This window comes from Aethina tumida, chromosome 5, assembly GCF_024364675.1.
Source record: "Aethina tumida isolate Nest 87 chromosome 5, icAetTumi1.1, whole genome shotgun sequence".
Lineage (NCBI taxonomy): Eukaryota > Metazoa > Arthropoda > Insecta > Coleoptera > Nitidulidae > Aethina > Aethina tumida.
Genome location: NC_065439.1, coordinates 22,675,595 through 22,689,534, shown reverse-complemented (window position 1 = coordinate 22,689,534; position 13,940 = coordinate 22,675,595). Strand labels below are relative to the sequence as shown.

The 13,940-nt window shown below is 31.2% G+C and overlaps 1 protein-coding gene across 1 annotated transcript; it reads right to left on the bottom strand.

Moving 5' to 3' along the window:
• Window positions 1-4,805: 4,805 nt before the first annotated feature.
• LOC109600504 (cAMP-dependent protein kinase catalytic subunit) lies at window positions 4,806-6,087 on the bottom strand. The gene is made up of 2 exons (XM_020016664.2): window positions 5,078-6,087; window positions 4,806-5,024 (listed from the first exon to the last, which is right to left on the bottom strand). The coding sequence occupies exons 1-2, from the start codon at window positions 6,004-6,006 to the stop codon at window positions 5,006-5,008; spliced, it is 948 nt and encodes a 315-aa protein (XP_019872223.1). The 5' UTR covers window positions 6,007-6,087; the 3' UTR covers window positions 4,806-5,005.
• Between the last annotated feature and the right edge of the window lie 7,853 nt (window positions 6,088-13,940).

Here is a 13,940-nt window from a genome sequence, read left to right as displayed (position 1 = left end):
GCAAAATAAATCGGTTAACTTCTTCTGTTTTTTATTTATAACTGAGTTTGGATATTTTAAAAGGGAATTAATGTCCAGAATCTATTAATAGAATTTTTTATTAAAAAACATGAGATAAAATTTTAAAATGATGAAAAATCTTTTTTTTATTTAAATTAATTTGATTTTATTTTTTAAATAATAATTATCCTGAATTAAACATGATGTGAAATAAAATATTTATTTAAATTTTAAACTAATTTAAATTTTTGTTTTAAAATATATTTTTTAAAATAATAGTACGTAAAAATGTATAATTATTTTTTTTTATTAAAAATAACAAAATATAATATTAAAATTCTATTTTATAGTAACAAATTTCTAAAATTTTATATGTCATATAAATAACAACAAACAAAACCTAATCAAATAATTCAGGTCTATAATTGATTATAACAAGTCCTATTAAAAATTATTAAAAACTAATTTACTCAAAAGTGATTATTAATTTTAAATCGTATTATTAATAAATATACTAATTTAATATGTATTAATTTATTTAAATTCTTTAAAGTGTAATTAACCAAATAACTATTTCACATTTTTTATAAAATTTTGATCAAATGAATGAATAAAATGTAAAACATAATATCATAATATCAATCAGATTGAAACGTATGAAAAATATTTTAACAGCATTAATTAAAAAAACGATTGTTTTAATTCAATATTTAATCTATGTCTATATTTATTTTGGGATCTAGTTTAGTTGATTAGAAGATTTTATTATATGGTTTTTAATTCAGTAATAAACAATATTTTTTATTTAATTTAGAACGTATTAGTTTTGAGAGATGCAAAAGACATTAGAGAATTAATATATTCTTTAAATGCCCTAGACAATTTTTTACATTAAAAATGACACCCCTTTTCATGTAATACAGAAAAAATATATTATAAAAAAATTACAAGGCTCTAATTAAAGAAAAGAAAAGGAAATATCGTATAATCTATAGTTTTATAAATAACAACAAACAAATCTTAGTCAAATAATTTAGGTCAATAACTGAACATAACAATTACCAATTCCGATTAAAATTTAGTAAAAACTTAATTACTCAAATGTGATTATTAATTTTAAATAATATCATATGATTGTTTAAAATATTTAAATATGCACAAAAAAACTTTGAAGAATAAATAAACCAAATAATTATTGTTTTTAATTATTAGTGACTAACTGAAAATATTATAGGGTATTATATTAATTAAGAGTTATTATAAATGCATTAACACATTTAATAAAAATATATACATGGACACTTATTTATTTTAAGAATAGAAATAAAATTTTAGCCAATACTTATTTCATACGAATAATTATTTATAATAGTCACTAATTCCTGACACAAATTTATTAAAAACTAATTAACTCAGCAGTGATAATTAATTTAAGTGTTTTAAATGAATCTTCAGCATATTTCGTTATTGTGTGAGGTTGTTGAAATCATTAAAAATAACCAATCATCACTGGAACTGGTATAATTCATTGATTCAATATTAATTTGCCATAAATATCGTTGAATGGTATTAAATCCAGTATTCTCACCACTGGAATTTCGTGTCGATTTAAGAGACATATGGTTTAAATTACCGCTTTACAGTTAATTAATTTTATTAATTACTGTTTCCCAAAATCTTGATACGGTTTTACAGTTAGGACGAAATAAAAATTTACAACTTATAAAAACACGATTAAAAACGTACACTTTCGTAGAAATCACAATGTCTAGTAGATTATGGACATTGCGAGAAATACCAAAATTTTACTGTTACTCGAAATTAGTGAAGACGCATACGTCCATTAAATTACTGCTACTCGCGAGCGACGCGTCCATGAAAAATCCAGTGCAGCATCTCGCCAGATGTTTAAAATGAAATGTACATTTATTTAGATATTTATCAATTTCATGCCAATTAAACGTTCGACTTTTTGTGCCGGGCAGGTTTTTAAACGTATTATTCCAATCAAAACTGTAAATGCAAGGGTCCTGGTATAATCGCAAATTAACCGAAATTTGTCACCGTGATGTCATCTGACGGTTGTCCGAGATCCAATCTCACCTACGAAATGTGTATCAATTTATTTAAACTGCTTTGGCAAACACGATTTATATACATCGGTGTCTCCGGAGGAAATAACGCAAATTATTCCCTAACAATTTATTGTCTACTCCCGACACAGAAAAAAAATCAAATTTATAGACACTGATGACTAACCTCCCGCTTAATATATTCAGTCAGAGCTAATTTTGTCTTCAATTTTTCAACCAAGAGATCCGGGACCCGAATTATGATAGATGTGTGTCGCTAAAAATTGCGAAATAGGGCTCAAGGATGGTAACACTCCTTTCAGTTTTTAAAGTGCATGTCACTGCGATGAAGATGACGACCTGTACACGATTTTAATAATTCGTTTCGTGTTCACTGATTTGCGAACCGATACGATCTGGGAATTGGAATTTCGTGGTATTTCGATAATTCAATCGATTACCCACATACGCATCTTAGGCATGTTCAGCATGTCCATTGAGATAATTACGTGCTGTCCCGTGTAATTTTATTCATATATGTACGTATTATATTATCTGAATATAGACAGGAAGATTGATTTTTGTCGGACATAGTCTATTTCATCGGCAGCTGAAATTTCGACATATCCACTCAAAATTGGGTAACGGTACGTCCACTTAAATTAATTGCAGAGGTGCACTATTAAATTTAGATCATCCATTAAGAGTTTGCAATTATAAATCTACATTAAATGAAAATGTTTTATTTATAATTTGATTTTGATGAATAGTAACTCCAAAGATAGACAATAAAAAACCTTATGCTGACCATAAAAGTTGCAGGAGGTGTTTTTTTAGGAAAAAAATCAAATTAACGTTAAGAGTAGTGATCAAGTATACTTTGGAATAAAATCTCAGAATATCAGTAAAACGAAACTTATGAAAAATACTTTAACGAGTATAAATTAAAAAAAAAAAAAAAAACAATTGTTTTAATTCAATATTTGATATATTTTTCATTTTATTCTTGGATTTAGTGTAGTTGAATAGAAGATTTAGTTATATGATTTTTTATTGAGTAATAAACCATTTTTTTTACATATTAATATTTAGAGATGTAAAAGCCAATGTGGAATTTATTTATTTATATGCTCTAATCAATTTTTTGCCTGATATAATATTATGCAATACGAAAAAAAATTATACATTATGGTATATATAAAATTTTTTGTTCTCTATGTTTTTTCTTACTCCTCTTTCTATTTTTCATTATAAATAAAAAATTGTAGGGCTCAAATTAGAGAAAAAAATATCGTAAAATCTATAATTTTCTGTTTACTATCAACTGCAACACAAACAAAAACGTGGACTGCGTAAAATCGTGAGAACATTCGAGTCCTGTCCTGCACCTACCGCATATGAAACATTTTTTAAAATACTGGATTATGTATTTGGAGTAAAAATTCCAGGAATGCATTTGTAGCATTTTGATGGTGTATTATGGCGTGGATGTGTGTCAGTTTGGAGCCGATTCGTTCGTTTTCACGTGTACGTTTATGTGTGTGTGTGCACTCAGGTCGGTACGCACCATTACGCACCCGGTCAGTGTTGAATAATTCATGCTATTTAATTCATTAAATCCCTAGAGTCGTAGGCGACAGCATCGCCGGATAAACGAGCGAATAAGCGGGAGATCAGAAAATTAGGCGACGCCGGTGCAATGCTTAATTTGTCGGCTGCCCTCGCTAATTAAATAATGTGGATGATGCTTTCAGGTGAACAGCTTTTACTCAACTTTGTGGAATTCTATATTATGGTTTACTAATGCAAATTTTCAAAATCACCACTATTTTGGAACTCCTTCCAGATGTTGCTGTTTTATATATATGTATTGGGAATTCTTTTCTATAATATAAATTAATCAATGTTAATGAATGTATTTATACAATGTAAACAAATGTTTAATTTTCGTAACACGGTTCCGTTAGAAACAGTTAGGACAGGTTAAGGATGATATCACAGATAAGAATCAATTTTCTAAATCCAGATGCAGATAAAATATGTAGAAATTATTATAATATATACATAAAAAAAACATTAAATTAATTTTATGGACTACAATTAAGTCATAATTTTTGGAATCCAGATTATTCAAGCCAAAAATATTTACTGTATTCGGAAAGAATCGGGCGGCGCATAGTGATATGACGGACACCTGTCAATATGCTAAAGAGGAGTACATACATACATACATACGTACGTGTACGTAAGCGTAACTGGCAGCGAACTATTTGCGAGTCGCGGAGCTAGGCTTGTCACAGAAAACGCGCATCCTGCATTTTAACGATCGTGAGAGAACTATTGGAGTTTCGTTTCCGATTTTATTTACTATTCAGAGGAGGATAAGTTATTTATAGAATGAATTCTGTCACATATTCGCGCGGCTTCATTTGGATGAGGTTTCACTACAATACTAGCAACAATCACAGCAGAATTTTAAAAAGTAGTTTTTATATTAAACAGCTGTAAATTTATTTCTCATAATTGAGAATCAAAATTATATTTAGTAACCAGGCTGGATATCGTCCAAAACATCAAAAACAGGAACACACAATATTTTATAAATAAACAGTGCTTTAATGGATTTTCCATAATAGATTATATTTCCGAAATAGATAATATTTGGTTTAACTGAATCTAAATAAAACTAATTTTACTTACAAATAGGAATTCTAAAAATGGATAAACTGATGATTTCACTAAAATGTTTTGTATTTCTTGATTTTAAAGACTACACGTCCTCTTAAAATATATTTTATTACAACACCTTCATCAAATGCATAAATTTTCATCAAAAATCTTTGAAATAATGTTCATAAACCTTATTACCCGGAACATTTGTTCTACTGTCTGTGTAAGTTACAAAGTGGTGGGTATCGCTTGGCGACTCGAATTCAGGTATGAAAGGCGGTTCTACGGTTTTTAAATAAATTTCGTGAAATTTTATCTCCCCAAACCATACATGCCTTTTTATGTCCCTCGCTCCGTTAACTAAGTTTCCCAATCTCTTGGATAAATCTCGTTGCAGCAGGTTACTAATCAGGTTCTTCATTTCGTTGCTGAAGTAAAACGGAAACTTGTATTTTCCTCTGACGATGTTCTCGTACGTCCGCAAAATGTTATTGCCGGTAAACGGAGGATGACCCGCGCACATTTCAAAGATAAGCACTCCGTACGACCACCAATCGACCGCCTTTCCGTATGCAAGAAAATTGATGATTTCTGGCGCCATGTAATCCGGGGTACCGCAAAACGTGTACGTCCTACCAGTGATATATTTGCAATAGCCCATGTCAATTAATTTGAGGTACCCAGTCGCATCGATGAGAATATTCTCCGGTTTTAAGTCTCTGTATACATAACAACAATGATGCATGAACTCTAAGGCTAACAATATTTGGGCGGCGTAGAATCTGGCTAAATCTTCCTGAAATCGGATATGTCTGTTAATGCACGAAAACAAGTCGCCTCCAATTAAAAATGGAGTGACAAAATACAAGCAAGCATCATCTTTAAAGGACCAATTTAAGTTAATGATAAAAGGGTATTTCATACACGCGAGTATTGTTTTTTCAATCATTAGTCTGTGAGTATGAGACACAGCTATAACGTAAGCCTTAGACACAACCTTCATTGCGTGGTATGTTTTATTTTGACGATGTTGCACCAGATATACTTTTCCGAAACATCCTTTGCCCAATACACATATCTTTTCGAACATTTGATCATCCATTCTAACCGAAGGACGCAACTTCAGACGATTTTCCTCGAACGATGCTTTTAATCCATCCAAATGTTTCAAGTAGGGTATTTCTTCTTCAATTTTTCGTGGTCTAAGATTGGCTTTGTTGCGTTTACACAGAAAGCAACCAAAAATCAGGTCTAATATCTTCATTCATTAATTTTACCCTAGTAATTTATTACCCCGCATTTATTGGAAGAAAGATACATGAATTTCGGATGTCTTTAAATAATATTTTCATATTGATGTTTCAGTAATGTCAGTGTCAATCATGTACTGTTTTCAATACACATTCGTGTAGTTAACTCTCTCCTTGGAGAAAACAATTTATTTATTAACCATTAATAAATACATACACGTGGTAATTGTTTCTAATTATTGAAAATATTTTAAAGAGCTGTAACATTTCAAAAAATACAGTTCTGCTTTAGTACATCTAGTCGTAAAATATTAAAATGATAAAATAGTTTAAAACTTGTATAATGATATGGACAATATTAATTTTATTAGTAATAATTGAGGAATTAATTTCTAATAAATAAAATATCTTTTTAATTAAAATTGAATTTATTAAAACTATACATAAAATTATTCTAAATATGCTTGAACTTATAATTAAGTTATACAAAGTAGCAAATTAATTGAATATAAATTGAAGACTAATTGGAAAATGCTAAAAGTTGTTAATAAGGCTTTACAAGTAGTTGAGAGTATGTTAATAATACATAGAGGAAATAGTACAAGACATAAAATTTTATTATAATTATAAAAGGGAAATTAATTTATTTAGAAATTTACTAGTTATTAATAAACTATTATTTTAAGCTCGACTATTCAATTGTTCTACTCGAATTTTTTGTGTTATTTCGACATAAAGTTTACAGACACGACCAAATGGTATCAATTATTTTCTATTAACTGTTATATTGTGCAGTGGAAATCGACACAAAAAGCAATCGTTACGTGAGTTCATTTACGTGAGGAATTTCATCTCGAAGGCGAAGTTTTTTAGTGGCGACGAATACTACAAACTACTTTTTGAAGACGAAATGTTTCTGAACTACACAGTTCCGTTATATTGACAGAAAAAAAAAAACAATAGTGTTTGAATCGTAAATGGTGCAGCAACGGCAGACAATGCAGCAATTTTATTTTCCTAGAATTTAAATCGAAGATTATAAATTAATTTCTGAAATGATTTTTTACCATGGCGTAAGAGGATGGTTTTAAATAAAACATGTGACCGTGCGCATAATTTAGTTATAAAAACCATTTGAATGAAGTGGTTTCATATCTCATACAGTTCGGTAAATATGGTATTGAACAAAAAGCGTCCTATGCAAATGACAAATATGTCTTGTCTCTATATTTATATGTATATAAATACCGTTAGGTACATTGCAAAATTATGGCAGAAGCGAATAAAACGACGTAAATAGAATCAGTCTGCTTTGTTTTAAAAAAAACCTGGCGAACTATAATGACACATCATGAATAATATATAAGGCGAACTACAAACTACATTGTATCGAATGATTTATTTATTTTATTTGGAATATTATTTTGAGGCATATAAATACCGTTTATAGCTTACAGGTTTTTCAAGCATTAATCATAAATGAATTTGCAACCACCCACGTAGTCGTTATATAAGAACGAATAAAAAATAACAGAACGAATTTGCTAAAAAACGTCCAAGTCCTATATAACAGTATAAAGTGTTTATGAAAACAGATATTTCATTGATAGATTCTGTGTATAAAATATGGAAAGATGATTTAGCAAAAATCTTTTGGTACCAACCAACGGTACTTGGTTCTTGTGTTTTATCAGAAAATTATCAGACCTGAAATATTCAAATTAATTGGTTTTCTCAAAATTTTAAATATCAGTTTCCAGTTTTTCTGGATAGTACTGTAATCTGATCTGTTGTAATTGTGTCAATGTAGGTCTTCCATTTAAAATATAAAACAAAAAAGTTTCAAGCCTTAAAATTGTAATAATAACATTCGAATTTTATTTATATTTTATATCAAAAAATGATCGATTACACAGTATTGATAAATGCAGTGAAAGGCATTTCAGAAATACATATTCATAAATTCCCCAGATCCTTATGTTCATTTGCTGAATAATATAACAATTAAAACTTATGTGACATACACATAACTTCCTTATCCGTTATAAATTTCGAATTATATTTAATTAATAAATTCTTTCAATCCATAACATTACCCACCTTTGCTTTCCCAGCCATTATCTCTGATGAAACAGTTAGAAATTGAAATTGTGATACACCAATTTTGTATGAACCAAAGCTTCAACCTTAAAATAATGTATCAGTTTAGAATTAATCTAAACATAGAAAATTAATTAACACAACTGAATGACGAAAATAGACAATTATGCGAGAACATGCAGAAATTTTGGGCAGATGTTGTTATCACGGTGTGTTATCTAATTCCCACTCCTTTTGTTTTAGTTTCCAGCTTCTAACATAGTTATCTAGTCAACACTGGTATCAAGTAGGTACGGCATAATTTTCGTTAATTGAATTCCCAGGCGCCTGGAATATGTAATCGGCTAGGCCACCAGAACCTGCGTACGTATTTCGCAAACATTACTCTCATTTTGACGTAATAATTTGAAATTTAAAGAAAATCGTGACGTGACTGTGTATCTAAGTACAGTGCTAAATAATGTGCATTTGACTATTGGCCGTCGAACACTTGCAACTCCCACGCTTCGGCTTTGCCTATGGTTTCGATGTGAGAATATAGCTCCAATATTTCAGACCATTCATGTCCATTAGCCATTCCGTTGTCTAGTTGTAATGCATTTGGGACTTCCTAGTTAAATATTATTCAAGATATATAGCAGATATTTTTCAGTTTGCCTTTTCTTTATTTGAGGACGGTGCGCTGAATTTATTCTAATGTTCAGAAAATGGCATGAATTCTAAGCAGCGGTGGACAGCAAAAAAGATATTAACGACGGCAATAAACCATTAGACACGGTTCCTGAATTTATAAATGAACAGTTTAATACACATCTATACACCAGCGACCGGAGCAACCATTTTTAGGTTTACTGGTTAACGACTATTAAACGATATGCGTTTCCTTTAGCAATCATACAAATTGAAAATCTTAAGTACGTTTAATATGGGGCGTGGCAAATCATAATCACAGTAAATTGGAGAATAAGCAGGAAAATTTATTAATTATAACATTTTTATGTTAAATTAGTAACCAGAAGCTACTCCCATTACCTTTTAAGTCCTGCGTTAATTTAATTATTCAAATTAAAATGAATTTATGATGGAGCGTATGAGTTTAGTGGTTATAAAAATTTAATTGACTCCCCAATTATACCTACCAAAAATTTGAACTACCTCGCTGACAACCGAGTTCAATTTATAGCTCAATAACCAGGACTCCACGGGGCAAAAACTGTGTTCCATTCCATCATAACTTCTGGTATTCCAACTTGTCACCGTGATTTTACAAGCGCATCAAAATGTTAAGCATATTGATCCCGTTTTTATCATCTGCTGTAGTTCAGAAATTCGCCATTTGGGAAGCGGCCAAAATATGCCGCAGGTAAATTTATCCGGCTGTTTATCTTATGTGCGGCTGGATGATGGCATAAACTTCGATAAGTCATATCGAGGACCAAGTTTTCGTTGAATATTTAGGCTTTTTGCGGCAGCCAAGTTTCCGAGATAAAGCAGCTAATGGAATAATAAAGTTGGAAGGGTATGAGGAAGCGCAGCCCAAATATTTGAATAATGAATTTTTAACCAGATTTATCATGTCTTCGACCTCGTCGGTAAACATTTGTCGTACGAGAGTAGTGACTTGTTGGTTGCGAATTTATTAATCAATGCCAACCTAATTATTTTGTATGTACTTTACGACGAGAAACATTCACACAGATAACTAAGGAGTATCTATTAAGCGTTATTGAAACTTAATAACGCTTCCGTACACTGCACCATCAATTTCAATTACTTGATCTCATAACGCAACAAAATAAACACGGAACTTGGTGCTGAACGATTTTTTTGATGCCGCAATATCTTTATGGACGATATTCTTAGCAACTATAACAGTTCTCTCCTATATAAATTTTATGTTTACGATCCAATCATAATTTATGTGCATCAAAATTATTACTAATATATATTAAACTACAATCAATGTTTGAAAGTTCGAATTGTTACTTAAACTAAAACTAATAATTGGGAAAGTCCTTAAAACCGTTGGAGTTCAAATTGGCGGGTTCACTGGTTGATCCCAAATCAAACCGTTAATTTGCAATGTGTGGCTTTAATTTAGGACCGGGATTGATAATACGATGCACAGCTTATAAACACAGTGCTCTTTCAGTTTGGAACCTGGACCCAGCCAAAATAACGACTTATTAAAAAACAAAAATAAACGATAGCATCTGCATCAGTGTACACTGGATCCATTTTTTTATGGCATGTTATAAAAGGGTTTGTATTGAGACGGTTTCGGATGATAATCTGGCCGTATTTGTTCGGTAGATTTAGTGGCAAAAGGATGTGTGGTTACCAAAATAAATTAATTCTGGTGCATATCCTGCGAGATTATCTTCAACAGTTTATTTATGTAAACGCAGAATAAAAATGTATGTGTAAATGAAACGGAAATAGCTTCAGCGGTATTGAACGTTGTTGTTATGCATGTATGCCATTAATGGAATATATTTGCAATAGTGCACTAAATGAATAAAATTTTGTAATGACACATATTAATAAGAAATGTTGCTCTAATAAATAACTACCAGATTATGTTAAACTTTTGCGCTGTGGTATAAAAGTAACTGTACCAATACTTAAAATTTAAATATGCCTCTTTATGGTAATTCCCTTTCCTGTTTTGAATATTAATTGCTATAATTTAAGCATCAATGTTCAATTCCTATTAACATATCGCCAGAATCTTGATATTTATTGTTAATTTAAATAAATTTATTGTGCGAATCGTTAAATGCGAATAGATTTTAGTGTGTTTTTTCATTTAGTATACGGGGTTAATTGCTGTTCATAAAAAAAGAGGCGAAAAAGAGAATCAAAAATATAATATTTAATGACAAATAAGCTAAACTCTAATTTTACATTTATTATGTTAATTAAATATAAATATATTTTTATTTAAATAATTTTGATAGAATAATACTCCATATTAAGTTGAAATTTTTATTTTTTATAAATATCCAATTTTGATAATTTTAGATTTTTTTAGAAAACAATATTTTTTTTAACAATTATAAATAAAAACTATTTTGTACCCCCTTTTCTGAAAATATTAATAATAATAAATTATTATTGGTGTGGTACTTCAATTTCTTGGATCAGTGTATAATAAATATGTAAGTGACACAAAAATCTATTTTCATGAAATATAATTTTCAGTGAAAACAATATCCGTGACCCGAGGAACGGCCCGATCTGGCGGATCACCACGTCAGTTTGAACGAGTGCCCGGCTCGATGGTCAATCAAGAAGCGGACAGACCTAATCCATAAAATCAATCCAGTGAAATTTATGGAGCACCAGGAATGCCACAATGAATTTTACATTCTAATGCCGGGACCGGGGATAAAAGTTTTGATGGTCGCGGCCGGCGACTGTTGCCGTCTCGGTGGTTTGTTGTAGCCACCGCCCGCATTAAAACTACTTAAGTAATTCAGTAGCAAATCCATTTAAGTGCTCAATAAAATGAGCATAAAATTCCTTAATCTGCGAGTTCAATTAGCCGCGAGCCTGGTCACTGACTGCGAATTCTATGCGAGTTCCAATCTGTTGAGCACCGCAAACTTTGTTTAATTCGACTCGCGATGGCTTTACTTGATTTATGCCAGATTACGCTCGGTAATAATCCTCAAGTTTTAACTTTGATGTCTGCATTTATTTGATTACGAACAAATTGGGTACTATTAAATGATTGTGCGGACGGAGTATCGGGGTAACCGGGTAAAGAAAGCATACACCGCCGGCCTATTGTATTCGTTGCATTAATCGATGGAGGAATAATAATTCAAATGGCATGGACGTGAACACCGTGACTTTGTCCCATACTCCTCGGCCGATGGCTTGGCTTGTCGCCGGTTTGATGGTAATTAGTCGGACATTGCCCATATTGTGTGTACATGTGATTCGTGAGGTATCCTGATAAATCGGACCTGTGATTGTCGGCGTTTCTGTCGGTCGATGATTGACACGAATCAGGAATAATTATTTAATTAAATTCCCAAACATCCTGTACGAGTGTGCACATATAATTTCTAATCTTATACATTACATCTTATTGTTAAATTTTAAAATACACGGAAAAGTTGACTATTGTTTATTTACGTATTCTAATCAAAGCATGTGTACACTTTTAAATATAGTACTAGTTTTAACTAACCGAGACGTACTTCATTAAAAATCCCCGGACGTAAAATTTCTGTAGACGTTATGCGATTCAGGAAATTAAAACCACATCAATCATACAGCATTTTTTGATCAATTCCGTTTTCATTTCGGTCCGCCTTGACAATCAACATTTGATAAAAATACAAATTACACAATTATGTGAAGAGTACGAAGGCTGATTTTGAAATTAATTGACCATCGAAAAAATCCATCATGACGTCAGTAACGAGAGGCAATCAATTATTTCATTGTTCGAAATTAATATGTTCGTTACTTTCAATAAGTCCTGGATTGATTTACAAATTGCTATGCATTATGGGCTTTAGTCGTTCTTCAGATTTTTTGTTTGTTTGTTAATGCGGACGCCAGATTAATGTAAAACGGTGATTTTTTCGTTGTTTTACGAGCATTTTAGTCTGGATTCGTTTTAACGAATCGATCTGTATTCAGGGTGTCAAATATTTAAATGGCAGATTTACAAATACTACATAAATAAAACATTTATTTGTACGCATGCACTAAAAAATATGTTGCGATCGGGACTACAAAGTATTGACATATTAGTTGTAAATATACCCAAAAGAAATAAATTTGACTCTCCTCGTTAGTTATGCAGAGTGTTTCGTAACATGAAATTGAATGTAGTATCAAACAAGTTACAATTTGTCCATTATTTCAATCCCTTAGGAGAAATATCTATTTAATTCTTTGATCTTTGATTAGAAAAATTGAAAAACATAAAGAACAAGAAACAATTTATGATGTAATTTCAAGAAATGGAATTTAAAATAAGCTTTTTACAAAACAGTTTTTCCCTATTAGTTAAAATAAATTATGAAAGGATTTAATATTTTTGTCAGTTTATGACATTTTATAGAAATTAAAAATAGCAAAATTATCATCAAACAAATGTTTAGTTATTATGAATAAAACAATACATTAAGATGAGCTTTGGATGAACAGTTGTTTTCTTTAATAATGACCAAATGGTACATGAAACAATATTATAAAAAAAGAAATAACATAAGGAAATAATTTGTTGTTTGCTTGTGTCTCTTGCCCATAGTTGCGATAGTTTTTCCGGGGATCGCATTGGAGATAAACGATGTTGTCAGGTTTTAGTATCGAATACAGTTGGTCTCGGCGTTGACTAAAGAACTCGTTAAAATTAATATTCCATTCTTCCCATTAAGATTCTAACGTTGTGTTCCTGTCGTCCGTGTGTGCAGTAGATATTGTCCGTATTTTTCAGTGTATTGCGGATATCGCCATCTGTTTCAAAAGACCGATCTTGTTTCCCTTTCGCGGTGCAGAATAGCAATAAGCACTGTCTTCGGCCTCTCTGTTGTGCGGACAACGGCGGACCGTTCGCGGACCAGAATCAATTTGCATTCGATTGTCGGTAACAGGCGCTCTCTTGTCCACCCTTTCTGATTTATTTCGACGGACGCACGGAAAAAAATCGACTTGGCTGAATTCAGCGGCGGGACGGCGACGACAGCCCAAGGAAACGGGGAAATATGATTAAGTAAGATGGGCAGAAGGAAGACAAAGGGGTTTCCGTTAAAAATGCCCGGATAATATCATTTGACATGGGTTATTGTAAAAATCAAACTTTGAAGGTCTGCTGTACTCTTTT

What these genes read in the sequence shown, in the direction of transcription:
- LOC109600504 (XM_020016664.2), bottom strand. Translation starts at nt 6,006, where the DNA reads ATGAAGATATTAGACCTGATTTTTGGTTGCTTTCTGTGTAAACGCAAC.